Source organism: Capsaspora owczarzaki, assembly GCF_000151315.2.
Source record: "Capsaspora owczarzaki ATCC 30864 unplaced genomic scaffold supercont2.3, whole genome shotgun sequence".
NCBI lineage: Eukaryota > Filasterea > Ministeriida > Capsasporidae > Capsaspora > Capsaspora owczarzaki.
The window spans coordinates 983,760-1,009,024 of NW_011887294.1; the positions used below are offsets into that span (position 1 = coordinate 983,760).

The window sequence follows — 25,265 nt, forward strand, 5'->3', positions numbered from 1 at the left end:
GGAATTGAAACAACCACGCAATATTCTGTCTTAATTTTGATAGTGGGCGTAAGCAGGGGGTCGGGACGCCGCATTATATTTGTTGGAGTGTGCTAAACTGTATGTGACTCCACGACGAATCACAGTGGTCGCCCTTCGGCTCACCACTTGCAACTGACTTTTAATGTAGCTGTTTTATGGATGCCACTAATAGCTTACATTGGTGGCCATAGAATTTACCACCTGACGCACACAGAAAAGCGTAGCTCGACCCCTCTCCCGGACATGTTCGGACATGTTTTCACATCTTGTCGACCCAAGCATCACTGGCCGTGTTGCGGCGGGGTGAATGCGCCTCCTGGAACGCTCGGCACTTGACGACGAAGGAAGCGCTCGCGCACAGTTGCTACCAGGCCTGACAAGACGAAATGTATCACGGGCAGGCCGATCAACAAGACCAGGCACAGGTACATGGCAGCCTTGCCTGGGGTGGCATCGTAATCTAAAACCTTGTAAATGTATCTAACCAAAAAAAGAGGGGGGGGGAAAGTGGGGAAGACCAAGAAACAACGTGAGAAACTCGGGTGATTGCGGGGCGCGCAAGCAACAACTCCACTCCAAAACTTACGTGGTGCCATTATCGGTCACACCGTCGGCACCCCACCAAATGAGGGTGAGAATCATGTACGCAATGCCGTAGGTGAACAGAAAGTAAAGGTGCGCCAATCGGTGCGGCATGTCAGCAACCAGCATCTCAACGACGGCTTGGACTCCGTTGATGGCATGCTCGCTGATGTTGTACTCGGAAACATCCGTCGTGGCGCTGTCAAACACCAGACCCCAGTACAGGATGACGACGGTGACAGCCGCGTCTGTGGCGAGCAAGTAGAGCACCCACAGCAGCCGTTGAGCGACGGTCGGGCGTGTGCCGGTGGGCGCGGCCAAGTTTGGCTCGGACATGCGCATTTGGTTGCTCTTTTCGCTGTCCGGGGAGAGCTGAGAGGTCGATGTGTGCAACTGGTCCGTTGCAGTGGGCCAACCGTGAAACCAGTGCAAGGCGGCGCCGATGAACGCCAGGGCAAAGTAGGTCGCGAGGAGCAGGTACGACCAGTTTGTCAGATAGATGAGCCATCGATTGTCGTCGGAATGGACGATGAGGGACACAAGCCAGCCGAACGAGTATCCTGCCTGAAGAAAGCGGTACAGCACAAACGCCCACTGTGGCAGGTACGTGCTGGATGTGAAGACGGCGTGATTGGTTGCGTGCAGCCCCCAAACGTAGCGGGAAGGACCAAAGTGGGTCTTGAAGAAGGACATCTTCTTATGGAAAGGGGCTTCGGGTATGATGAAGATGCTTGTTTTGTTGGCTGTCCTAGGGCGTGATACCTTGAGCGCTTCGTTTGAGTGCTTGAGTGGCTGAGAGACGAAATTGGAAGGCCAAGCGAGGGGCGATTTTGCGGTTTTTGAGGATGAAATTGGCAGAGATTGGTTGTGCCTGTCGTCGCTCGAGCAAGGAAGAGAGCAGTGAGTTTTGAGATGATATCAGAGCATACTGTATGCAGAGCAGCAGCGGAAGCGGAAGCGAGGGAGGCGTCTGAAATGAACGAGTCGAAATGGAGAAAATGCGGTATCCAAGGCAAGGGTCATTTAGCAGCAGCCAATTTTGCCCGCCGACGTTGACCAGCCACACATGCACGCGAGGGAGACACACGGACTGAGCCACTGCGCAGAGTGGTGTTTGTCGTGTTTGTTGTGTTTGTACGGCCCGAACATCGGAGAGGGGGGGGGGCAAGTTGCATTGGGGAGAAGAAAGGCGGAGCGAACCTGGGAAAAGGATGGAGAAAGCGCACCTACCTCTTGAAGGTAGAGACAGACTGGAGACAACTAGTAAGTAGAATTGAGAGACTGAGCAAGTGATTATGATGTGGGCTTTTGGAGGCAAACAATGGAAAGAGTGGAAGGATTTGTTGGCTGGTCGGAATTGACGAGACGTTCGTTGAGGAGATGCGATTTTGCTGCATTGATGGTACGTTTGCATGGGAATTACTCAAAGTCCTTCCTTTGCTCGCAAGACTCTCACCAAGGTATCAACAAGACACTCTGTCAACCAAATCAGCCTGTACAACCAACCTGCACAATCAAAAAACTAAAACTGCAACGAAACACAAATCGACGAAATCAAAAAAAAACTTCTGTGAAAAGTCAAGGGTTGGTGTTGAATAAACACCAGGTATTGTTGTAGTAGTTTTAAGGATTTTGAATAGATAGATAGAAGAGGGAAGAAAGAAGAGCAAAAAGTTACTCGCGTACAGAAGAGCACGCTTAGTACTCCTGGGACTGCGAGCCACCCTTCTTGCCGCTGGCAGCCTTCTTGACGGGGGCAGCGTCAGCTTCAGACTCGCCCTTGGGGAGGAGGACGGTGTGGATGTTGGGGAGGACACCACCCTGGGCGATGGTGACGCCGGCGAGCAGCTTGTTGAGCTCCTCATCGTTGCGGATGGCGAGCTGGAGGTGACGGGGGTTGATGCGCGTCTTCTTGTTGTCGCGGGCAGCGTTGCCGGCAAGCTCGAGGATTTCGGCAGCGAGGTACTCGAGGACGGCAGCGAGGTACACGGGGGCACCAGCGCCGACGCGCTCAGCGTACGAGCCCTTGCGGAGCATGCGGTGGATGCGACCGACGGGGAACTGCAGGCCCGCGCGCGTCGAGCGCGTCTTCTGCTTCTTGTTGGCGGCGGCGGACGAAGCCGTCTCGGCGCCCTTCTTGCCACGACCGGACATTGTGTTTGTTGGTTGGAGTGAGGAGTGTGAAAGTGAGGAGTGACCCCGTTCCAAAACGGGGAGCGCTTTTAAGAACGGGAAAAGCGCGGCGTTTCCAAAAGCGGGACGTGAATTTGGATTGAGTTTGCGCGACGGCCGGCGTTCGTCGATTTTCCTGGAGACGTGGGTGGGTCTGTCGGCCCCGCTTCTTCACTGCCTCGCTTCACGCATGTCGTGTGTGCTGTGGACGCAGGGCGTGGGGGATTCGGACGAGCAGGGGCCGAGCTGTGGCGCAAAAACCATCCGCGCAACTCAATCTCAATCCCAAACCAGCTTCCTATTTTGGCCACGACCTTTTTCTTTATTTTTTTTCGCGCCATTTTCGTTCGTGTTAAAAAGCGAGCTCCCGCATTTGGAACCGAGCTCACTCCTACATTTTCACTTTCTGAAAAACCAACAAACTCAATGCCACCGAAGGTCGCAAAGAAGGGCGAGAAGCGCGCCGGCAAGGCCGCTGCCAAGGCTGCCTCTGGCGCCGACAAGGACAAGAAGAAGAAGAAGCGCCGCAAGGAATCGTACGGCATCTACATCTACAAGGTCCTCCGCCAGGTCCACGCCGACACTGGCATCTCCAACCGCGCCATGAACATCATGAACTCGTTCGTCAACGACATCTTCGAGCGCATTGCTGGCGAGGCGTCCCGTCTGGCCCACTTCAACAACCGCTCGACCATCTCGTCTCGCGAGATCCAGACTGCCGTCCGTCTCCTCCTCCCCGGCGAACTTGCCAAGCACGCCGTCTCTGAGGGCACCAAGGCCGTCACCAAGTACACTTCCGGCGCCAAGTAAAAACAACAACTTGCTTGTGCTTCGGGAGCCGTGGCGCTCTTCTTTTCTCTTTTTACTTTACCAAAAAAAATTATCAATTCGGTGTTTATTCAACACCAACCCCTGTACTTTTCGAAAGAGATTTTTTGCTGTTGTAGTTGTTTTCGTGTATGTGTGTGTGTAGATGTGGTTGTTGCGGTAGATTTGTAATCGGGGACCGGAGGGATTTTGGAGGAGCGATCTGTCGCAAAACGAAGCTGGCAGCCTTCGAAAACGGACTCAGACTTCGCCCAGGACCGTCCAACCTCGAGCTTGAATAATGTGTGGGTGAATGTACAGAACAATCCTCAACGCTCCCTTTGCTTTTTGAACGCTGCAGAGCGAATCACCCGTTGAGAATGACTTTTTGGTCACCTCAGAGATCTTTTGGCCTCTCCCTCCCTCCGTCCCGTTCCTTGAAACTCGACAATTCAAAACAGCAATGTGACCAAGCCTAGTTCAACACAGTCGTTTTTTTTTTTTTTTTTTCCTCTGCACACACGCTCAATCACGTTCAATGGCGTCGAGCACAGGCAATGAAGCGGCTGCATTTACGCAGGTTGTTAGTCGGTTGCTGAACAACGGCAGCCCGAGCAGCGCCGAGACTGCACAGACACGTCAAGATCTCGAGTCGCTGCAGAGTCTGCTGACCGCGACCAACCAGGACGGCGGACTGAGCGGATACGCCGACGCCCCGGTTCCGATGACGCTTGCACAGCGACTTGAGCTTGCTCAGCGCGTTGACATGCTGTGCCAAAGCTTGTCGTCTTCCACTGCTGCTGCTGCTGCTGCTGCTGCTGCCGATGGTGATGGTGACGATGCTGCTGCTACTGCTTCTGGTGCACATGAAGCGTCATCGCGGTCGCCATCGTCGCTCATGCATCATATCGGCGGTGTGGATGCGCGGTCGCTCCTCCTGCCAAGCAACAACCAGCCGCCCAGCGCCGTTCAGCGTCAGTCTGTTGCGCGCCTCCTCGCCGTCCGCGAAGACGCAGCGACCACCAACACCTTCCTCGCCACGCTGTTCTCTGCTCAGGTGAGCGCCTTTTCCCCCTTAAATTGTTGTGGATGGCGAGAACTACGTTTCGTTTCAGAAATTTGCCAACTTTTGTATTTATCATTTCTTTCTCTGTGATTTTGTCTGTGTGTTGATTTTGTTCAACTTTCGAGTTCTTCTTCCGAGTTTTTAACTTGTTTTGCGCTCATGTCTGCCTTGCTTCAGACACTCATCAAAACTAAATCACCGAATCCAAGACGAACATCCGCGTTAACTGGTCGACGACACCGTCGATCTCCATCGCCAACACTCCAGCGGCGAACGGCTACCCGGACGGAAGGGCGCCAAGCCCCGACTGTGGATTCTGAGGTCGACACCAACTCCGAGGACGAGAATGGCATGTCGATCGATTCTTTGGATTCAGAGTATGCTGCACTCTTTGCAGATATGCACCACGCCTTCCTATCCGACGGCCACGAGCGCGATGACGAGGAAGAAATCAGCGACGACGGTCAGGACTACGAAGACAGCGCTCAAGACGCGTCGGAACCAGCCCGGAATGGCGCAGATCAGGCAGCAGCTCCCCATCGCTTCACTTTGCTGCAAAACTTTTACTCGGCAATACGCCGAAACCATCCCAGTCCAAGCACCAGCACCAGCACTAGCACTGGCACCAGCACTGGCACTCAATTCCCCCCAACAACACGCGACAGGCCAGCTTCCATGGCAAGGCGTCGTCTACCAGCAGCGCCAGCCAATGCCAACGGCTGGCCTGTCGATAACACCACCCCGGCAGAGCTCGACTTGGATGCTTTGAACAGCGCCTTGGATTGGTGCTCTGTGCTTATCGCTGGCGGGGCGTCGTCGGACGACTTTTGGACTAGACTCGCCGCGGACAAGCATGCAACGGCAGCAACCTCGTGCTTCTTTCTGTGGGACGCAGACTACGTTGCGTACCGTTGCAAAACGTGTGGTCTGTCGCCTTGTACGTCCATTTGCGCAGCCTGCTTCGAGAAGGGCAACCATGTCGGGCATGATTACTCCATGTTTCGCTCGTTCACTGGCGGTGCGTGCGACTGTGGCGACTCTGGTGTGATGAAAGCGAGCGGGTTTTGCGCCGACCATTGCGTCTCGGATCCCGAAACCCGACGCCAGAAAGAGGAGCGCGAAGCGGCCCTGCTCCCAAGCTGGCTCTCGCCGTATTCCCAGTTCTCTTGCCGCCGTGTCTTGACGTGGCTTGTGCGCCATGCCCTGCATCTCTATCTGTATGCACAGACCGCCCCCCACGCCACCGCCTCGCGTCGATCCCCGCGTTCAGCTGCACTTGTTTCGGACACCTCTGCATCCCGGACTCTGGGTCTTGTGGACGCCAGTGCGCGTGCCGCCATGGTGGCAGACGAGATACTCGCGGCGTGTTTCAAGTGGATGTCGACCAGTAGTGATTTGCGTGTTGTGATGAGTCACATTCTGCTGGAGGAGATTGCTCTTTCGGAGGACATTCCGTTGGTTGCCGAAATGTTGTTCCAAGCCAATCCGCAAAACGCTCTTCCTTCGTGGCCGGTTTCCTCGGACGACTCGGTGACGCACACCTCCGCGACTGGGCACTCTTCATTGCCCGGCAGCACTCCACAGCCGCAATCGACTACTTCTGTTGCTAGAGCTTCCGCCGCGTCTGCCACGTACTGTCCAACGATAGCTGGCATTCCAATCTACCCACCAGGTGGTCCTTCGGCATGGGGCCAATCCCTTGATGCGCATCGAGTGCCCAGCAACGCATCTGCCGCGCCGTCACACACCTTGCTCTATTGGTTGATGGCTGCTTCGGCGTTCGTCGGTTTGCCACAAACATTTGTTACCTTTGCACTCTATGTCCTGCCGTTCCAGCGTGTCAAGGACGAGGCCGCGCACGCATTCAGCTGCCATTACTTGCGTCTGACAACAGCCATGCCCCAGAGTCACGATCCGGCTCGCTATTGCAATCGCGTCGTCCATATTAGCTGCCAGTTGTTTAGCAATCCTGGCCTTGCGCTGCAGTCCGAGGAACGCGACAACTGCTCTGCCAAGCTGGCTACATCCCTGTGTCACGTCCTCGGCAGCAATGTCAAACACGCGCCTCTCGCGGGCAGGGCAGATCTCGGGGTCAACCAGGACGTGGTTGTGAACATTAATGCACCCTTCATCAAGAAGCACCAGTACTGGTCTGTAACCAGTGATCTTGTCAACATTTTGACACACCCGCAAGTGGCGTGCATGATGCTCGGGAAAGCGCCGACGCTGTGGTCCCTCGCGCAAATCGTGTCCTTGATTCAAGGCATATTTTACAACACTCGTTGCACGACTGTGCATATCGAGTACGAGCCTGATGAGTATTCGACTGCCTTTGAACTCGAAATCGAGGCGAGTGGCACTTTTCTGGGTTATTTCCGGGCGGCACTGGAAACACTTCTCCCTCCTGCAGCCCAGCTTGCTGGCACGCAGTCGCGTCTGGTGAACGCAGCCGCCAGTGCCGCGCCTGCCCTCAACAAGGCTCGTTCTCAGCCTCGAACAGTTCGAGAATTGCTGCTGCCAGGTCTCGAACCCGCATCGTTACGGGAGAGCCTCTGCGCTGAACGACTCGAGCATGTCCTGCCTGCGCTGTCCGCGCTTGCGCAAATGCTGGTGGATTGGCACAGCCGCGCCGGCATGACTCGCCGGGAGGTGCCCCACAACCGCAGCGCCGGACCCGTGTTCGACTTTGCCGTCGACGTGCGTCCCATCACGCTGCACATCCCTCTGCACCGATGGTTTGCAGTGTTTGCCAGCCGCGGAATGGCTTGGACGGGCCTCACCTGGCCCATTCTTTGGTCGAAAATCCACAAGTTTGCTCAAGACTTTGAGCGTGATCGGCAACAGAGCGAGATGACTGCCTGGTTGGAAGAATCTCGTGCAGCCATGAAGCTTGAGTCGAGTAGTGCATCTGCTGCGAGCTTGGTTTCAGCTCCCCGTCGAGCCTCAAGTCGTGGGTTTTATTCCGATGTGTTGCTTCAACACCAAAGCCTGCCCGCCATGGAAAGTTTCATTGCGGCGTTCTTTGAGTTCCCGCTGCGCGTCTATGTGCTTCGGGCACAAGCGCGCGCTGGCATGTGGCGGCGCAACGGCGAATCACTCGCACAGCAAGTGTGGATGTACATGCATCCAAGCTTTGCAGAGACCTTTGTCGATCCAGACATTTTCGCGCTTCAGGTAAGCACGAAGCAAGATTGGAGGAGGAGGAGGAGGAGGAGGAGGAGGAGGGGAGAAGACGTTCGTTTCTGGTGGCTGTCGGCCGAATTGTGTCATTTATTGATTTTGCTGTTTGTTGTTCATTGGTTTGCTTGTGTTTGCTGCTCTCTCCTTCCTCGCTCAGCTTGGCGCAATCGCGCTCTCGCCGAACACGCTGCTGACGTCGATGGCAATGCGGTTTGGGCTCGCCTCAGAGCTCTCGTTCTCCGCCCCCGAGTTCCGCGTGGGCGACACTCCCGACTTGTTTGCCGACTTTTTCAGCTTGTTAATCACCATGCTGTCAGAGCGCACCTTCCTCGGTATGAGCTTTGGCGAGTATGTCCGCATGGAAATCATCCACCGCCTGGCCGTCGATGATTTCACCCACTCCAGCCTGACTGAAAGCCTTCCCCATCGTGTGGGTGCGGACGAGCAGTTTGATGAAATCCTCAAGCAAGTTGCGGATTACCACGCCCCGGCAAACACTGCATTTTCGATGCGTCAAGGATTCTATTCGCTGCGCCGAGAATGCTGGGATGAGGTCGATCTCGCTCACTTGGTCGCGCGCATCTATTCCAAGTCCACCATCGCGAAAGGAATTCAGCGAATGGCATTTGCTCGGCCAGACCTGGTATCGGCGACGGCTACCGCTGGCCTCCTCACACCTGCAGAGTCTGCCTCAGGCAGCGGTGAACTGTCGACCAGTCCGGGCCACACAGGCGGCACCGCGGCGGCAAGGTCTTCCAACGCGTCCGTCTGGGCGACGCGTTTCCCGTACAGGCGTCTGCAGCCACTCTCCAACGAATTTGCGGGACTGCTGCGAATGCTTGACGATCCTCTGCTCCATGCACTCGTGTTCTTTGCCGCGTATCGCTTAATTTATGCAATCGAATGTGACCGGCGAGTGCGCGATCGAGCAGCTGACGCGGCGGGTCCAAGCACCACGGCGTGCGAAGCCTCGTTTTTCGAGGCCATGCACGTGCTTCGATGCGCGCTGGATTTCCACGACACCCGCTATGGAGTGGGCGTTGGCCCGTCTCGGGCGATCTGGACTGCAGCTGCAGCCGTTCGGCCGCACCGCGTCGCAAGCTCGGTGTTTGACCTCGGCTTGCCGTCTAGCGACATTGTCGTCAACATGTGCTTTGAGTGCGTCGTCCCTCCTAGGATTTCTGTCGGAGGATCGTTTACAGCCAGCTCGGGTACGCCTTTAATGAATGCCTCTATCCTTTCCCTGCTGAACGCACTCTGCACCATGCCCGAAATGGAATCCCATGCCTCGTACTTGAGTGCCGTCATGGACCGCATCGTAGCATGGTCTGGCTGTCGTGCCTACTGCCTTGCTTTGCGGTCCGGCACCTCCGACTCTCCCTTTGAACATGCCGTACGGGCCGTTGTCGAAGACGCGGCTGCCAGCTCTCTCCATTCCGCCTGCGCTCAGTCTCCACCAAAGAATGGCGCTGACTTGACCGATTACATGCAGCATGCCGCAGCAGAACAGGCGGAGTCCGATGCGGCGTCCTCTGCAAAGCGCAAGCAAGCCGCCAGTCAGCGAAAACTCGCCATCATGAATGAGTTTTCCGCACGCCAGCGTGCATTTGTGCAGCACACGCAAGCCGAGGAGAGCCGCGCCACCGCTGCAGTTTCCACAGAGGTCGGCGAGACTGAGGACTCGGTCTCTTCCACTCCGATGAGCGTGGACGGGTCTGATGCGAATAACGCGAGCGCGCCAGTGTACGAGTGCGTCATTTGCCTCACCAGCACGCCATCCACGCTTGCTGAACCGATGGGCTATGTGGCGTGGGTTTTCCCGTCGGGCGTATTGGACAATGAGGTCGACCAAGCGGTGGACCAAGCGGTGCACCAAGCGGTGGGTGCTGGGGCCAACGAGCACGAAAGCGCCACGACACCGACACCACCAGCACTCGATTCTCACGCGACAGTAGCATCCACCGATCCCGTGGCCATCAGGCTCTTCAGGCAAGCAAACCGGCAGAAGAAAAGTGTTGATGCTCTCGCTGCTGAGCACCAACCAGACCGCCATCCACTGCACATGCTACAACACGTCGACATTCAAACCACGAAAGGCGATCAGGCTGTGAGTCTGCAGGTCCGGTCTTGTGGACACTGTATGCACTTTGAGTGCTATTCGCAGTTTATTTGCAACACATTCCACACTCCGTCGGTCAGTGCATACATTGATACCAGTCACGGCATGTACTCGTGCACAACGTGCCGTCGGGTGGCCAACGTGCTTCTTCCCATCCTTCCAGTCTCGGCAGTATGTTCGTCGGATGTCGCTGCTGTCGGCCTTGGTGTTGACTCGGAGCAACCCGAGGCAGCAGATGCCGCAGATGCAGCATGGACGGAAAGTGCGCTGTCACCAGAAGTTCTGGATGATGACGCTACAGCCGCCAACGTAAACGGCGTTTCTGAAATGCGCGCTGTGGTTGCGGCAACGAGCATCATTCGTCAGGTGACGCAAGCGTCGCGGCTGGGCGGCAGGTTTGAGGATTGCAGTTTTGCGACCGTTGCATCGACCATGCGAAATATCATCCGGTCGGCGCTTCTCCAAGCAAGCAGTGTGTCTCAGGACGCGGCCCGACGGCGTGAGCTTTTGGACAAGATGACGGGCTACGGCGAACTCGTCCGCATGCTCTTTGGCTGCTGCCGCAACCAACCTGACAACAACGACAACATCGACAACGACAGCAACGACAACAACAAGGGGACGACTCTGATGGAACACGATATGCGTCACAGCTTGCTCCCGCTGATTTGGAAGGCGTTGGTTTGCCAACCTTCGCAACAGTCACCTTCCGACCTTTCAAGCAGCCGCACACCAACACCCCCCTCCAAGATGCACTCACCACCTAGTCCTGGTTTTGCGCATCTGAGCACGCTGGCACACGAATTGTTGCGCGCGGACCCGCCATTCATTGCGCGCAACCCGCTCGGGTGTGATGCCCTTTCTGTTTTGTGCCATCTACTTTGTCTTTGGCCGCGAGCGATCACGTTGGCCGAGATCGGACGACTTGGGCGAACTGTCTTCCCTCTGTCCATTGTTCAGGCACTCATCCCGGCGCTCTTGCACGTAGGTCAACAGTTTGCGCTGTCGACCGACGCTGTCGCTCAAGTTGTCGACGACGCGCTGGCAGCAACCACGTTCGAGACTCTTGACGACCCCTCCGATCGCATCGACACTTGGCTGCTCCAATTCGCCAAGACAATTTGCAGGGTTCTCGCGACTCAGTCTGCCCTGGTGAGCGGCCTGTCGCTAGACTTGGCGGTGGTCATGCTGGACAAGTCTGTCGACATTTTTGGCATGCCAGAAGCGGATTTGCCGCCTGTAACTGCCTCTCCCTCGATGGAGTCGGTAGCCAATCCCGATCAGGACGTGGGCTTGGACGCTGGTGACGCTGTCCGTGTGCGTGAGCGCGTCATTGCACACCTTCTCGCAGTCACGCGGAGGTTGTTGCAGCCGTACGTTCACGGCGTGCACCTTCTTGGCAACTATCTTGCTGGACAGCCATTGGCGCGCGAGCATCTCTTTTCGGACGCCTTGTTTGACGCGCTCGCCCTCGTTTCTCCCTCTCTTGAGTCGATTGCGCATCCCGCGCTTCGATGCTATCCTGCCCGATTGGCCGACCCTGATGTCGATGTGCGGGAAGTGCTGCCCGCTGCATTTGGAGAGCAGACTGAGCAGTGGCTCGCGTTGTTGTCGGCAGCTCTTCCGACTCCGGGTGAGCGTCAAGCAACCACCCCAACCATGCACATTGGTATTGTTCCCTCTCGCCCCGTCCAGTTGATTCCGCTTCCAAACTGTTTCGACGATCTCTTCCGCTCCTTCCGTGGCATGACCTGTGGGAACTGTCACAGCGTACCAGCGCAGGGCGCGCTGTGCTTGATCTGCGGCACCTTTTTGTGTGTGCCCATGCGCTCGAGTGCGCTAAACTGCTGTACTGTGGCTCGTACAAGCGAAATCGTTGCGGTGAGTGAGTTTGGCTATTTTGATTTGAATCAGTTTTTCTTGAGAGTGCTTGTTTACTCATTCCTGTTTGTGTCCCTGTTCTGTCCCGGCTCTGTCAACCTGTCCTGTGTAGCATTCCCGGTCGTGTTGTGCAGGCCTGGCAGTCATTCTGATTCTGTCATCCTCCGCCGTTCAGATCTACCGAAGTCAAGTGACGTGCTCCTGGGGCTCGCCTTACTTGGATGTTTTCGGCGAGGAAGACATTGACCTTCGACGCGGCCGTCCGCTCTTCTTGAACCAGGCTCGGTACGCGGCCCTGAATTCTCATTTTCTTCTTCAATCCTTTGATAATTCTTCTGCCAATTGGAGCTACCAACCCCACGAGCGGTAGTCGGGGCGGGGAGTTGTTTGTGCTCGTTTGGTGTTTGCTTCTTCAATGCAATGTTTCCTTCAGTTCGTGTACTTTGTTTGGCATTTTAATTCACGACAAAAACAATGCGCACCTTGAAAAGCTCCGCTCCTCACAAACCAATAACAGCAACGACAACAATAACAGCAACGACAACAACAACAACGACGACAACCAACAAATCACATCTTCACAATTCACAAGGCGATCACCTTTTGACCTGCTGGGCTGCTGGCAGGAGTGATCAACCCTTGGCTGCCTTCGACAACGGACTCGATCGTCATGGCCTGCTCGGAATGACTCGGGGCTTGACGCTGCGTGCCAGCTGATGAGAGGAATGATGCAAGCGGGAAGAGCTCTTTGGTCGTTGCAGTGGTAGGCGACGGGCGCTTCCTGGGGCGCTTTTGCTTGTCACCGGAGGTCGGCGGCGTGAGCTGCTGTCGCTTTGAATCCATCGGTGTCGTGGGCTGCTGCGCATCTTGTGGTTGCTGTGGTTCCTTGGTTGCATCCAGCTGTTGGCGCTGCTGCCGCTCGGCCTCCTGCTTGGCCTTGCGAGCAGCAGTTTCGGCAAAGTACGCGGGCTGCAACGACTCCAAACCCAGAGAGGCAAGCATCTGGTCTTTGACAAAGAACAGTGGCTTTTTAGAGATGGCTGGCCGGACCTCCTTGACGGCAATGTCGAGCAGCTTCTTGATGGTTTGACGCTTGCTGACCTCGGGATGCCGAGTGACAAACTCGGCTCCGATGGGATCCACGCCGCGACTCGTGCCGTGGACCATGCGCACAAGCTCGGGCAGCAAGTCGTCCGTGAAAGCCTTCACGTTGGAATTCAGGGTCGCTGCTTCGCCGGGCTCGGCTGGGTTGGCCGACTCGCCGGTGGTTGCCGCGACAAAAGCAGCGGGAGGGGCAAAGTTGAAGGGATCAACACCCTCAGCGCCAAAGTCAAACAGGGGATTGACAGCAAACTTGGCCAGGAAGTGGAACTGCTGCAAGGTCTTTTGCTTGGACAAGGCGACAGCCCGCGAGATCTTGTTGGCCGGCAATCCTGCGGGAAGACGAGCAATGACACTTTCGTCGGAAGGAGGGGCGTACGGCGCAAACAAGACACCAATCTTGAGGGAAACTAGGTTTTGTGCTCGCTTCTTGAGCTCGAGCTCGGCCGCTTGCAGGTGACGCTTTTTGCGCGCTGCAGCCTCCTCGGCTGCGTTTGCTTCGCCGCTCTGGCTTTCGCTGTGTGTGCGCTTGGTCGAGAGACGTGGTTCAGCCGGCGCCGCTGCACTCTCGTCGTCCGAATCCACGCGCATCGAGCTGGGCTGTGCCTTGCGTGACGCGGCAGGCTTGCTGGGGGTGGGTTGGTCGGCGTCATCCGCAGACGTGTCGTCGTCGCTGCCTTCATCGTCACTGGCGTCGTCGTCGGCAAACTCGCCAAGGTCGTCGTCGGCGTCATCTTCGTCGGCAGCGGCGTCCACGCCTTCGTCGTCAGAAAGATAGCCATGAGGCACGACAAAATCGTCCATCTCCTCGTCGATGGCGAGCTCGTCCTCTTCGCGGGAGACTTTGCGCTTTTCGGCCTTCTTGGAGCGAGGAGCAAAGTCGCTCAACTCGCCCAGACCAGCCGTGGCCTCCATTTCCTCCTCGTCCTCTTCGCACGAGCTGAGAGACTCGCCAATCTCGGCATCCGCCTCGTCCCAATCCTGGTCCGAGTCGTAATCATCGTCGTAGTTGTACTCGGGATCGGGCAGGAATGGTCGACGAGGGTTGGCAAACTTGGGCACGTGCATGCAGCTGCCAAAGTACGGCGGACGGATTGAGCCGTCGTGTTGGATGTGGCGCATTTGCACAATCCGGTCGCCATGGATCAGCGGAGGGTTTGTTCGGGCGACAACAGGCCGACCAAGAATTCGATCGAGTTGAGCAGTCACCTCGGGACAAACGGTCACTGGTGCGACTTCATCGTCATTGTCAACGGCCATCGCCTCTGTTTCGGCAGCAGTAGCAATAGAAGTGTGTCGACGAACCAACTCGCGTCGGCTCGCGTGCCAACGACGCTTCAACTCGCGAGCACGAAGCTTGGCCTCGTGAAGGAAGGTGGGTGTCGCGGAAGCTTGCAGTGCCAGCAGGGTGTCAAGGCGCTGGGTATCTTCCGCCGTCCACTTGATGCGGACGCAGGGGGCCTCGTTGGGCTTGTTCTTGTTGTCCTTTGCCTTGGTCTCGACCGTTGCCTCCTCCGACACAGCCTTCACAGGGTTGGTGGTCTGAGGTGCGCCGCTGCTGCCTTTCATGAGCATTCCGAAAAATCGAGCTTCGGCTTGCTTCTTCTTGGCCAGTTCGTCCTCAATGGCCTTGGCCTTGGCAGCCTCATCCGCGAGTCGCTTGTTTTCCTTGTCTGCCTCTCGCTTGGCCTTCAGGGCGGCCTCATCGGCAATGCGCTTGGCCCGCTCGGCTTCCTGCTGGGCCTTGGCAGCCTCCTTGCGCACACGCTCTTCCTCCTTGGCAAGGTCCTTTTGTCGCTTCTCGTCCTCCTTGCGCTTCTTGGCGTCTTCGCGCTCTTGGTTTTTCTTTTGCACTTCCAGCTCGCGTTGAAGCTTTTGTTCGTCCTTTTGCCGCTTTGCGTCTTCCTTTTGGCGAAGCAGCTCCTCCTTTCGGCGGGCGGCCTCGGCTTTGGCCAGCTTGGCAGCCTCGTCCTTCTCGGCGCGCTTGGCGGCAGCGGCAAGCTTGCGAGCTTCGCGTGCATCTTGGTTTTCGTTGGCATCAGGCTCCTCTGCGTCTGCCGCCTCTGTGGCCTCTTCTGCGGGCTCGGCATCAAGGCCGTCGTCTTGCTCTCCTTTCGCAAGCCGATCGACAGCCTTCTTGGCAGCTGTGCGCCGTGGGCGACCGCCATTGTTGGTTTCGGTCACTGGGGTGCCCTCGTCGGCAGAAACGTCCATCGGCTCGGCAGCCTCGACCAGGTCTGGAGTGGAAGCGGCGCCCACTTTCGGAGGAGAGGAAATCACACAAGAAGATCCGACCGGGAAGCCAAAGAACGAGCTTTGAGACGAAATATCCTCGGCACCTTCAGGAACGGTCAGTGCAGGCCTCGCAATGGCAACCGCCGCTCGAGGTGCCACGCCAAAGAAGGAGCTTTGTGAAGACATGTCCTCGGCACCTTCAGGGACGGCGAGTGCAGGCATGGCAATGGCAAACGCTGCGCGGGGTGCCACGCCCAAGAACGAGCTCTGAGAAGACATGTCCTCGGTTCCATCAGCCACCAACAACGGCGGCGTGATTAGAGTTTCGAGCGAAGCGACAACCGGCACAACCACCGTTGGCTCGTGCAGGCTCTCGAGACGCTTCAGCTCGGCCTCTCTGCTTGCCTGTCGAGCCTTGTCTTTGTTACTCGTGATGACCACCTTGGTGTGCGGCGCTGCGAAGGGAGTGATGTCCTCATCGCGCTCAGACACGATTCTTGGCTTTTTGCTCGGTGACTTTGCAACAACTCGGGGCTCCTCGACGGGATCCGCCTAGAATCAAAAAAAAAAAGGTGATGAGAAGAGTGTAAAATAGAAACCGAGTCAGCAAAAGTCATGCAGCACTCCATTGAACGCGAACAAAGAAACGACAAGTGAACAAAAAAGAGTAGAGGTTGCGTTACCAATCGCTTGCTTGTGACTGCCGCTGATGCCTGCTCTGCAACCTGTAGAGTGGAAGACATATGTTGCGAGCGCATCGCGACCACACCAAGTGAGCAACCGAGACAGATCAGGCAGTTGCAAATGCAGCACAAACAAACGAATGAAATAAAAAAAAAAAAAGGCGGGAAAAGCTCGGTTGGTGGCGGGAAGCCAATCGCGCACTCACCTGCATAGACGGCGCGGGATTCTGCGCTGGAGTCGCTGAGGATGCCTGTGTCGTGTCCTTGGATTTCGCTCCTTGCCTTGCGAACAGGGCGGCAATGCCGGTTCTGAAAACAGGCGCGCGACCATAACAAGCAAGCGTTGGCGGGAGAAAATTTGAGTTTTTGGCGCCAAAAGGCCTTCCAGCGTTTCTCCTCTTTGTCGCGTCGCCCAACGCCACCGCCGTGACCAAGCCACGAGCCCTCGAGGGCTTGGTGTGGCAGCAGACCCCCGATGCGGTCGCGGCGGCAAGGGCCGAGCACACCAATCCCCCTAATCCCCCGTCTATTGGGCCTTACGCTTTGCCTCGACTGCTCATTTTTTGGAAAAGAAGAATTGCTCAAAAATAAAAGAGTAGCACCAAACTATAAACGATGAATCGAAATTGATAGGAGAGAGTTTGTCGCTTCTGAGATGAGTGTGGTGAGCGTTTGTGTTCAGTCGTTTGTTTCATTCAGAGATCAATGCTGCTGGCGTCGTCGAAACTGGCTTGTGCTGCAACGCCGCTCCTGCGTGCTCAACGAACAGCTTCTACTCGTTTGGCGCTGCTGACGGCTTCGTCGTGGACGCGTGCTCAAGCAGCGCCTCTGCAGAATGACCAACGACGCGGCGTGAGCTCATCCGGAACGCGGCCGTGTCTTGGTCTTGGCTCGCTTCCGAGTGCTCCCTCGACCCGCGCCGGACTGCACCAGCATGCAACCAGTAGCAGCACGCCGAGTATGTCCGCCACAGAGCGAGAGGAGTGCTCCGCGCGTCTTAGTGTCCCAACGCGATCCGTCAGCACGCAGTCGACGCCGGTCACTGTCCAAGCTCCGGTTCAACCTCAAGCTGCAAAGAAGACCGAGAATGATGCCTTCAACGTCGACCACTTGTTGCATCTCAAGGAAGCTGATCAGGCATGGCTCCAGAAGCTCTACGACGGCATTCTGCAGCAAGATCGCAGCGCGTTGGCTCGCGGAATTACACTTGGTAAAGTGCATTGCTTGGTCGACCCTGCTGCCGAGCGTTGCATGCCAGGTGTTTGGAAGCTTCATGCCCAGCTGGGCAGCTGGAATTTTACTCATCCACGAATCGCTGTGTGCTTTTTGCTTTGCATGTTGTGCCATTCGATTCGGTCTTGCAGTCGAATCTTGGCGCCGTGACCACCGCCGAGTTGCTCAGAATCTGCTCGATCGCATTTTGGATGTGCTTCACGACCGCTGGAGTCACGTCCAATCCCTGGGATCTCGAGCAGTGTCGACAGTTACCCTCAAAAACAACCAGACCACGACTACCCTTCCCACCCCCTTCCGGATTGGCCTCTCGGGTCCCCCTGGTGCTGGAAAGTCGACGTTCATCGAAACCTTTGGCATGTTTCTTGTCAACCAGGGTCTTCGAGTCGCCGTTCTGGTATGTATTGAAGGATTTGCATCATGCCCGTTCTTGCCACCTTGATGGCTGTTTCTTGTTGTTGTTGTTTTGGCGGGTATGTCGCTGTGCTGAGGGGGTGGGGCTTGGGAATACTCATCTTCATATCCTACTGTTCTGGGATTAGGCTGTCGACCCTTCGTCCTCAGTGTCGGGTGGTTCGATTCTCGGAGACAAAACTCGCATGACAGAGCTCTCCCGAAATGACGCTGCTTACGTTCGCCCATCACCCTCTCGCGGCTCTCTTGGTGGTGTAACGCGGAACACGAGCGATGCCATCGTGCTGTGCGAAGGTACTGCAAACTTATTTTCGACTGCGAGCGTTTGTATGGCCAACGCGGTTCAACGTTGCTCATCTTCGTGTTTGTATTTAGGATCTGGCTACGATGTCATTATCATTGAAACTGTTGGCGTGGGCCAAAGCGAAACCGCTGTGGCGGATATGGTTGATTTGTTTACTTTGATTGTGCCCCCAGGAGGTGGCGACGAGCTTCAGGTGCGATTTTTTTTTTTTTTTTTTTTTTTGTTTTTGGTGTTGATGTCGAGCTCGGCTTGAACGCTTGTTGGAAGGCGAGACAACGGGACAACTGTGCAAACATTTTGCTTTTGTTGCTCTTTTTGTTTTTGCTGCTCGTTGGGGTCACAGGGTATCAAGAAAGGCATCGTCGAGCTGGCGGACTTTGTCATTGTAAACAAGGCCGACGGAGACTTGCTTCCCGCTGCGCGAAAAGCCAAATCGGAATATACCAGCGCCATGAAATTGCTGCGGCCTCGAACCGCATCCTGGACCCCTGAGGTATGCAGCCTTGATGAGAGACATTGCAGATCAAGTTGGCGACAGCTGATTGACTGTGGGGGTTTTTTACAGATTGCGATGCTTTCGTCGCTCGATTCCACGGGCTTGGCCGATGCGTGGAAGTTGATGCTTCAGTTTTATGACAGTCAGATGGTATGAACCCAACGTTGACTGAGTGATTTTGGTAGTTGGGCTTGGGACATTGATTTTTTTTTTCTCTCTTTCTTTCTTTTTTTTTTTTTTTTCTTTTGTTCTCTTTGCAGAAAGGGGGCGAGTTTTTCCTCAAGCGCAGCCAACAGCGGAAACGATTGATGTGGAAGCACGTTTCCGATGGTATTTTGGAACGGTATGAGTTGGGCTTGATGATTTTGCTCCTTTGATTGCCTCAACTAAAATTAAAATGTTGTTGCTCGTGTTTGCACAGATTCCAAGCACACCCTGAAGTTTCGCGTGTCATCGCAGGCGCAGAGCAGCAAGTCATGCAGGGCTTAGTTGCGCCTGGATTGGCTGCTGATGAGCTTCTCGACCGGTTTCGCTGAACAACTATAGTTGAGCACTAGGGGGAAACAAAACAGTATGCGCAATGGTTTTGTGGTGTTTTGTGGTGTGTTTTTGAATGTCTGTGTGTATTTTTTTTTAGTGGACAAGCTGGCAAAAAATAAGATTGACCACTGGCACAATTGCATTCGACACTTCCGCCCAATAAATGAAGTGTGGGAATGAATGGCAGCAAAGAAGAAAAAAAAAAGAAGGACACGCATGATGGCAAGGAAAGAACTCGGACCAGCGCCGATCAGACGCTCCGATCACAAGGACGACATCACTGCGGTTTGAAAAAGAGAAGGCAAAGGGGGAAAAGGAAACAAACCCGAAACCCGACAATTTAAAAAAAATCAATCAAAAAAGAAAAGAAGAGAAAAAAAGGGGGAAACCAGATTGGCTTTAGTTTTGAGCACCGTGGGTCTGGAGCACAGTGACGGCCTCCTGGACCTTCTCGGCAAGAGCGTCGGGGACGGAGATGAGGTGGAGAAGCTCAGTGTTGTCCATCTCGAGGAGCATGCCAGTGATCTTGCCGGCAAGGTCGGCCTGGGTGGCGGCAATCAGGGGGAAGAGGGTCTCACCAAGAACGCGCTTCTGGGTGGCAAGGTCGAACTGGGAAAGGTTGGCAAGACGCTCGTCGCTGGGGGCGGGAGCGGTGGCGGAGGCACCCTGGCGGCCGGCAGTCTTGGGGATGGCTTGACGAGCACCGGCGCCCTGCTGGGCACCCTGCTGACGAGGAGCGCCGGAAGCGGCCTGGCCAGCGCGGAGGGATTGCTGCTGCTGGGGCTGCTGGGGCTGCTGGGGCTGCTGTTGCTGGGGGAACTGCTGGTTGATCATGCCGGGGGCACCAGCGCGGGGAGCACGGTTGCCGCCGCGCGAGTTGTTGCCAGCCTGGCGGGGAACGCCCTGGGGAACAGCCATGAAGGGGCCAAAGCCGGGGCGGGCGCCAGCGGCGACACCGACGGGGACGTTGGCGGGCCAGGCACCACGGCGCATGACGTTCTGGGGGTAGACCATGCCGCGGTTCTGGGGAACACCAGCGTAGAACATCTGGGGGCCAGCCATGTACTGCGGGGGCATGCCAGCGATGACACCGCCAGCCATGCGGCCGCCCATGTTGCCGCGCTGCTGGGCAAAGTGAGCAGCAAGCTGAGCGCGACGGTCCTCGGCGCGCTGAGCAAGAGCGACGTACAGCGGCTTGGGGAAGCCCTGGATGGTCTGGCCGTTCATCTCAGTGACGGCCTTGGTGGCCTCCTCGGCGCTCGAGAAGCAGATAAAGCCAAAGCCACGGGACTTGCCCTTCTCGTCGCGCATGATCTTGACCGAGGTGATGGTGCCGAAGGGGGCAAACTCGGTGCGGATCTTGTCCTCGTCGATGGCGTCGTCGAGGTTCTTGACGTACAGGTTGATGCCCTGGTACTTGTTGATGCGCTCCAGACGGAGGGCATCGTAGCGCTGCTTGAGCTCTGCCTCGCGCTCGGCCTTCTTCTGGGCACGGGCGACAAACAGGGTCTTGCCAGCAAGCTCGGTGCCGTTCAGAGCGTTGACGGCGGCCTGGGCGTCCTCGACCTTCTCGTAGCAGACAAAGCCAAAGCCCTTGGACTTGTCGTCGTCGCTCGACTTCATGATGACAACAGAGGTGATCTTGCCAAACTTGCTGAACATGTCGTTGAGGGCAGCGTCAGTGGTGTCCTCAGGGAGGTTCTTGACAAAGACGTTGGTGAACTTGGTGACACCCTCGCCGAGCTCGACGCGCTCCTTGCGGGGCACAAAGATGCCGACAAAGACCTGCTTGCCGTTGATGACCATGCCGTTGACCTTGGCAATGGCGGTCTCGGCAGCCTCCTGGGTCTCGTAGTGGACAAAGCCATAGCCCTTCGAGCCGTTCTCGTCGGTCACGACCTTGCACGACAGAATGTTGCCGAACGCAGAGAAGGTGTCGAGGAGAGCCTTGTTGTCAATGGTCTTGTCGAGGTTCTTGATGAACACGTTGCCGAGGCCGGACTTGCGAACGGCGGGGTCGCGCTGGGACCACATGATGCGGCAAGGCTTGCCACGGATGAGGCTGTAGTTGAGGGTGTCGAGGGCACGCTCGGCTGTTGTTGAAGAGTTGCGCAACAAATACAAAAACAATGGATGAGTTGGAAGGGTCAAAGTGAAAAAAAAAAAAGCCGGGAAATGGCGTCAGCGTTGCGACATCGGGCGAGCTTAGCTGTGCATGCTCTCAAGCTCCGCCCCCCCCCTCCGCCCCAGACTTCCCGGCCGAATAACAAGCATGTCCTTGTCAAATTCATAAAAAAAAAGGTCGACGAAAGCAGTTCGAACGAGCGAGAACCACAACACACAAAGCAGCAACGACCACGCAACGAAGAAACGACGCCACGTTGGTTTTCTTCTTTTTTTTCTTTATTTTTTTTTTCTTTTTTTTTCTTTTTTTTTTTTTCTTTCTCTTTTTTTTTTCTTTTTTTTTTTTCTTTTTTAACTCTGCTTGCAGTTCTGACGTGGCTGTCCTCGCCGCAACCCAACACACAACAAAGCAAAACACTGGACAAATGCCCCCCCATACTTGCGCACGCATATGGCGCCCACACAACAGCAAGACGTTGGTGCGCATTTGTTCAAAATAAAATAAAAATGAAAGCGCGAACAAACGCACGTGGCTGGCGTTTAAATGTCCACGATGGAAAGTCAAAAAACCGTTCTTGCGCATGTGTCGGACCACCAGCACGGACCATGGCGCGGAGCAATGAGGAACCACTGCTCGAGCTGCACAATATCACTCGCAAGGTGGCTGGGTGCGCAGTACGCATGTGCGCTTGCGTCGTGCGACAACAGCCTTTTCGTTTCGTTTTTTTTTTTCTTTTTTTCTTTTTTTTTTTTTTTTGTCTTTTTTTTTTTCTTTTTTTTTTTCGTTTGGCTCTTCCCCGTGTCCGTTTCCGCTGCTCTTACCATCGACGGCGGCGTGGAAGTTGACGTAGGCATAGCCGAGGGAGCGACGGGTGATGGCGTCACGGCAGACACGGATGGAGACGACCGGGCCAATGTTGTTGAAAATCTCGAAGAGCTGGGCTTCGGTAACCTCGGGGTGGAGGTCGCCGACATACAGCGAGCCCGAGGGGAAGCTGGGGGCGGCACCGGCAGCGGCGTTGGCAACGACGGTGGTGGTGTTGGCAGCAGCCGGGGCAGCGCCGGCGGCAGCAGCGGGGGCAGCAGCAGGCTGGGCAGCAATGGTAGTGTTGGACATTTTGTTTTTTTAGTTTTTTGAAAAAAAAAAGAAAAAGTTTTTTTGTTTTTTTGGCGGGCGGAAGAGTGAATCGACCAAAAACAAAAAAAAAAATAATAAAACGATTATTATTCATGATGGTCTGAGAATCAATGCAAGCATGATGATGGAGTCCCCGTTCTCATATGGAAGGACATGAGTGTGTTTGACCAAAAAAAAAACATCATGCAGGCCAGTACTGTATTCAAACGATCACATTGGTGCAAAACCAAATAAAAGTACACACCGAAACTTATGAAAAAATGAAAAAAATCAATTGATCGCTTCATACCCTTGGCTTCTTGGCTTGCTGCTGGGCTCGCGCTGCCAAAAGCGGAGTGAAGACCACCATGGACGGCGGCGGGTGGGCATGGGGTCGGATGGTTCATCCATGGGATCTGGCAAGGCCGTCACGGAGCGGTAGCGAATTTTGCTGGATCGCCCCAAGAGGCGCGTGCACACGACCCGGTCGAAGAGCGAATCGGACTCGTTATCGGTCGCGCCGAAAACGAGGAGAATGGCAAGGAGGACCAGCGTGGCAAGAGGCAGACCGACATAGACTGGATAGGCGCCCATGCCGACAGGGAGCGTGCAGAGCAAGACCGAAACGGCGCCCACGAGCAGCACGTACGGAGTTTGAGTCTTGATGTGCGCATTGAGATCGCACGATGTGGCGATGGTGGAGAGAATAGTGTTATCGGCAATCGGCGACGCGACATTGCCAAACACGCAGCCGCCCATAATGGCGGCCGCGGTTTGTGTGCGCAAGTCGTCGCTTGTCGTCAACTCGCACACAATCGGGATGACGAGCGGGAACAAGATTCCCATACTGCCGAACGAGGTGCCCGTCGCGTACGACATCAGGTAGGCCACCAACACGACAATCGTGGGCAAGTAGATGGGATTAATGCCAGTGCCAATCAGCTGCGACAAGTACCTGCCTGTCTGCAACTGATTGATGACATCGCCAAGGGCCCAGGCCAGGACCAAGATCATGGTGGGCTCGACAACTTCACGGACACCACAGATGATAGCCTGCGTGCACAAGGAGGGGAGGGGAGGGGAGGGGAGGGGAGGGGAGGGGAGGGGAGGGAACGTTACAGTAACGTAACAGCAACCAACAAAGCGGGTCAGCAGCCAAACAGTCAGGGAATTGTGAGAGAAGGAAAAAAAACACCCCAAAATCAATCAAGCCACACAGCTCAAAGGCTGGAAAGGGCAACTCACCTGAAGCGATTCCGACAGGTTCAAAATGCATTGAACCAACACCAAAATCAGCGAAATCATCACTCCAGCAAGCGAGCTCCAAATCAGCGCGTCCATGCTGTCTGCGTTCGAGAAAATGTTTTCGGCAGTGGTTGGAGGCCGATCGCTGGCAGGCATATGGTCGATCGTGTTCAGGCCACTCAGGTACATGCCGACGAACGTCAAGACAATCACAGCAACGAACGGGATGGCTGCGTTAAACCAGCGAAGCGGCGTCGAATCCTTGGGGCTCAGTGGGTTGTGGGGCTCGATTGGCACGTAACTGGCAGAGCTGTACGACCGCCCGCGTCCACCGCCAACCGGCTCGGTCAGCGGTTCGGCCCCGCGGTCGGACAGGAGCAAGCCCTGGGCGTGCGGACGTGCTCGAAGCATGGGTCCAAAGTCGCGCTGTGTCACAATCACGAGAAAGACAAAGACAATCATCAAGATGGGGAAGGCGCGGTACGGAATGGACTCGAGGTACATGACAAACGCGTCGACCGAGACATGCGAGCCGGCAAACGAAGACGTAATGTAGCCAAGTTGCACTGCAATCCAGCTGGACACGGGCGACATGCTGGTGAGTGCGGGTCCCATGCTATGAACGAGAAAGGCAAACTTTTCGCGCGGAACGTGCAGCGACTCGAGCACGGTGCGCAACGAGCTGCCCACAATCAGAATGGAGCTGTAGTCGTCGAAGAAGATCATGAGCGAGAGAAAAAAGGAGGCGAGGCAGGCTCGGAGCGGCGTGGTGGTAATGCGCTTAAACACGCGCGAGAGGCCAAGAGCGCCGCCGCTCTTTTGCACGAGCCCAATCAAGCCACCGAGCTGGAAGGTGAACAGGATGATGCCCGCGTGGGAGGTTGAAACGAACGTCTGGAGAATGTAGTGATCGACGGTGCGCAGGGTTGCATTCAGCGGGTTGTACGACTCGATGAAGAAGGCGCCAAGCCAAGTGCCGAGCAGCAGGGCGCACAAAACCTGCCTCAGCGCCACGGCCAAGATGATGCACAAAATCGTGGGGAAGAGCGATGCCCAGTCGGGAATCGTGTTGCGCTTGACCGGCACGGGCGCACACTGGTCGACAATCAGATGCAAGGTCTTGCCGCCGTTTCCAGACACAACAATCCCGTCGAGCTCAAACTGCAGCACAATGCGGGCGGACTGGGACGCGTCCATCGTGATGAAGGTGCCATTGTCCAAGATCTCGTTCTGAGTGACATCGACGAGCAAATATGGCAGCGCGATTGGCCACATCTGGTTGCCCTCCAGGTAAGGCGGCAGAGTCACATTGATGGAGAAGGCGACACCCGAGAGCAGCACGCCCGGCATGTCCAGCCGGATGCCCGTGCAGTTGTTCGTGCCAGTGTGGATTGTCGTTGTTGGAAGGGCCTGGGCGAGCGCAGCAGCAACGGACGTAGCCGCGCCATGAGTCTCGCTGCTGCCGGTCTGCGTCGCACCGAGCATGGCCGCAGGGCTTCCTCCGCGGACGCTGGGGCCCTTGACGGCCATCGTTTGCGAGCAGGCCAGCATCATCACGACGACTGCAAGAGCCACGGCTGGCATGGTGACTGGGCTCGACCATGCGCGCGAGCGACGCTGCCGACCCGCGTGAGCCTTCTTGCCGCCAGTCCGAGTCATCATCAATGAAAAGGGCAACAGGGGCAACAGGGGATTCAGGCGCGCGACGTTAATCCCCCAAAATGAAAATGGACGATGACGAGCAACAAGAGTGTCTTTGGGGACGCGGTGAGTGGGAGGGGGGCTCGAATCGCGCTGGCGTCGAATGAATCAGAGCGGCAAGCGGAAACGGAAGCCTTATGAAAAAAAAAAAAAAAAAAAAAGCAAAGACTAACCGAACTGCATGACAAAGCTTCTTCAAACTTGGGTGACCATTGGTGCATCGTGCACTCCAGATCTCCGGTGA

The 25,265-nt window shown here is 56.0% G+C and overlaps 8 protein-coding genes across 8 annotated transcripts; 3 read left to right on the forward strand and 5 right to left on the reverse strand.

Moving 5' to 3' along the window:
- Positions 1-45: 45 nt before the first annotated feature.
- CAOG_02296 (hypothetical protein) lies at positions 46-1,882 on the reverse strand. The gene is made up of 3 exons (XM_004348996.2): positions 1,834-1,882; positions 608-1,474; positions 46-501 (listed from the first exon to the last, which is right to left on the reverse strand). Exons 2-3 carry the CDS (start codon positions 1,294-1,296, stop codon positions 303-305), a joined length of 888 nt encoding a protein of 295 aa, XP_004349046.1. The 5' UTR covers positions 1,297-1,474; positions 1,834-1,882; the 3' UTR covers positions 46-302.
- Positions 1,883-2,301: 419 nt separating this feature from the next.
- CAOG_02297 (histone H2A variant H2Av1 copy 2d) lies at positions 2,302-2,757 on the reverse strand (the record flags this gene model as incomplete). Its single annotated transcript, XM_004348997.1, has 1 exon — positions 2,302-2,757. The coding sequence occupies one exon, from the start codon at positions 2,755-2,757 to the stop codon at positions 2,302-2,304; it is 456 nt and encodes a 151-aa protein (XP_004349047.1).
- Positions 2,758-3,201: 444 nt separating this feature from the next.
- Positions 3,202-3,884, forward strand: CAOG_02298 (histone 1; the record flags this gene model as incomplete). The annotated part of the gene is made up of 2 exons (XM_004348998.1): positions 3,202-3,581; positions 3,848-3,884. 2 exons carry the CDS (start codon positions 3,202-3,204, stop codon positions 3,882-3,884), a joined length of 417 nt encoding a protein of 138 aa, XP_004349048.1.
- Positions 3,885-4,074: 190 nt separating this feature from the next.
- On the forward strand, positions 4,075-12,352 carry CAOG_02299 (ubiquitin ligase E3). The gene is made up of 4 exons (XM_004348999.2): positions 4,075-4,639; positions 4,826-7,822; positions 7,986-11,828; positions 11,941-12,352. The coding sequence occupies exons 1-4, from the start codon at positions 4,121-4,123 to the stop codon at positions 12,196-12,198; spliced, it is 7,617 nt and encodes a 2,538-aa protein (XP_004349049.2). The 5' UTR covers positions 4,075-4,120; the 3' UTR covers positions 12,199-12,352.
- Positions 12,261-16,428, reverse strand: CAOG_02300 (hypothetical protein). The gene is made up of 4 exons (XM_004349000.2): positions 16,388-16,428; positions 16,054-16,156; positions 15,848-15,889; positions 12,261-15,716 (listed from the first exon to the last, which is right to left on the reverse strand). Exons 1-4 carry the CDS (start codon positions 16,405-16,407, stop codon positions 12,414-12,416), a joined length of 3,468 nt encoding a protein of 1,155 aa, XP_004349050.2. The 5' UTR covers positions 16,408-16,428; the 3' UTR covers positions 12,261-12,413.
- A 107-nt stretch (positions 16,429-16,535) lies between these two features.
- On the forward strand, positions 16,536-18,991 carry CAOG_02301 (mmaa protein). Its single transcript, XM_004349001.2, has 8 exons — positions 16,536-17,057; positions 17,212-17,477; positions 17,623-17,788; positions 17,870-17,991; positions 18,142-18,291; positions 18,364-18,444; positions 18,555-18,637; positions 18,716-18,991. Exons 1-8 carry the CDS (start codon positions 16,553-16,555, stop codon positions 18,828-18,830), a joined length of 1,488 nt encoding a protein of 495 aa, XP_004349051.1. The 5' UTR covers positions 16,536-16,552; the 3' UTR covers positions 18,831-18,991.
- Positions 18,886-22,136, reverse strand: CAOG_02302 (poly A binding protein). The gene is made up of 2 exons (XM_004349002.2): positions 21,781-22,136; positions 18,886-20,927 (listed from the first exon to the last, which is right to left on the reverse strand). The coding sequence occupies exons 1-2, from the start codon at positions 22,073-22,075 to the stop codon at positions 19,234-19,236; spliced, it is 1,989 nt and encodes a 662-aa protein (XP_004349052.1). The 5' UTR covers positions 22,076-22,136; the 3' UTR covers positions 18,886-19,233.
- Positions 22,137-22,282: 146 nt separating this feature from the next.
- Positions 22,283-25,161, reverse strand: CAOG_02303 (hypothetical protein). Its single transcript, XM_004349003.2, has 2 exons — positions 23,321-25,161; positions 22,283-23,128 (listed from the first exon to the last, which is right to left on the reverse strand). The coding sequence occupies exons 1-2, from the start codon at positions 24,980-24,982 to the stop codon at positions 22,367-22,369; spliced, it is 2,424 nt and encodes an 807-aa protein (XP_004349053.2). The 5' UTR covers positions 24,983-25,161; the 3' UTR covers positions 22,283-22,366.
- Positions 25,162-25,265: the final 104 nt, after the last annotated feature.

Bases quoted from the DNA above. Each gene is read 5' to 3' on its own strand.
- CAOG_02296 (XM_004348996.2), bottom strand. From the start codon at position 1,296: ATGTCCTTCTTCAAGACCCACTTTGGTCCTTCCCGCTACGTTTGGGGG. The intron at 502-607 runs GTAAGTTTTGGA...TTTTTTGGTTAG, and splicing joins GTGACCGATAATGGCACCAC to ATACATTTACAAGGTTTTAG.
- CAOG_02299 (XM_004348999.2), top strand. From the start codon at position 4,121: ATGGCGTCGAGCACAGGCAATGAAGCGGCTGCATTTACGCAGGTTGTT. The intron at 7,823-7,985 runs GTAAGCACGAAG...TTCCTCGCTCAG, and splicing joins CAGACATTTTCGCGCTTCAG to CTTGGCGCAATCGCGCTCTC. The intron at 11,829-11,940 runs GTGAGTGAGTTT...TGTCCTGTGTAG, and splicing joins GTACAAGCGAAATCGTTGCG to CATTCCCGGTCGTGTTGTGC.
- CAOG_02301 (XM_004349001.2), top strand. From the start codon at position 16,553: ATGCTGCTGGCGTCGTCGAAACTGGCTTGTGCTGCAACGCCGCTCCTG. The intron at 17,478-17,622 runs GTATGTATTGAA...TTCTGGGATTAG, and splicing joins GTCTTCGAGTCGCCGTTCTG to GCTGTCGACCCTTCGTCCTC. The intron at 18,638-18,715 runs GTATGAGTTGGG...GTGTTTGCACAG, and splicing joins TCCGATGGTATTTTGGAACG to ATTCCAAGCACACCCTGAAG.
- CAOG_02300 (XM_004349000.2), bottom strand. From the start codon at position 16,407: ATGAGCAGTCGAGGCAAAGC. The intron at 15,890-16,053 runs GTGAGTGCGCGA...TCCACTCTACAG, and splicing joins ATCCCGCGCCGTCTATGCAG to GTTGCAGAGCAGGCATCAGC. The intron at 15,717-15,847 runs GTAACGCAACCT...TTTTGATTCTAG, and splicing joins CAGTCACAAGCAAGCGATTG to GCGGATCCCGTCGAGGAGCC.
- CAOG_02302 (XM_004349002.2), bottom strand. From the start codon at position 22,075: ATGTCCAACACTACCATTGCTGCCCAGCCTGCTGCTGCCCCCGCTGCT. The intron at 20,928-21,780 runs GTAAGAGCAGCG...CTTCAACAACAG, and splicing joins CTTCCACGCCGCCGTCGATG to CCGAGCGTGCCCTCGACACC.
- CAOG_02303 (XM_004349003.2), bottom strand. From the start codon at position 24,982: ATGATGACTCGGACTGGCGGCAAGAAGGCTCACGCGGGTCGGCAGCGT. The intron at 23,129-23,320 runs GTGAGTTGCCCT...TTGTGCACGCAG, and splicing joins ACCTGTCGGAATCGCTTCAG to GCTATCATCTGTGGTGTCCG.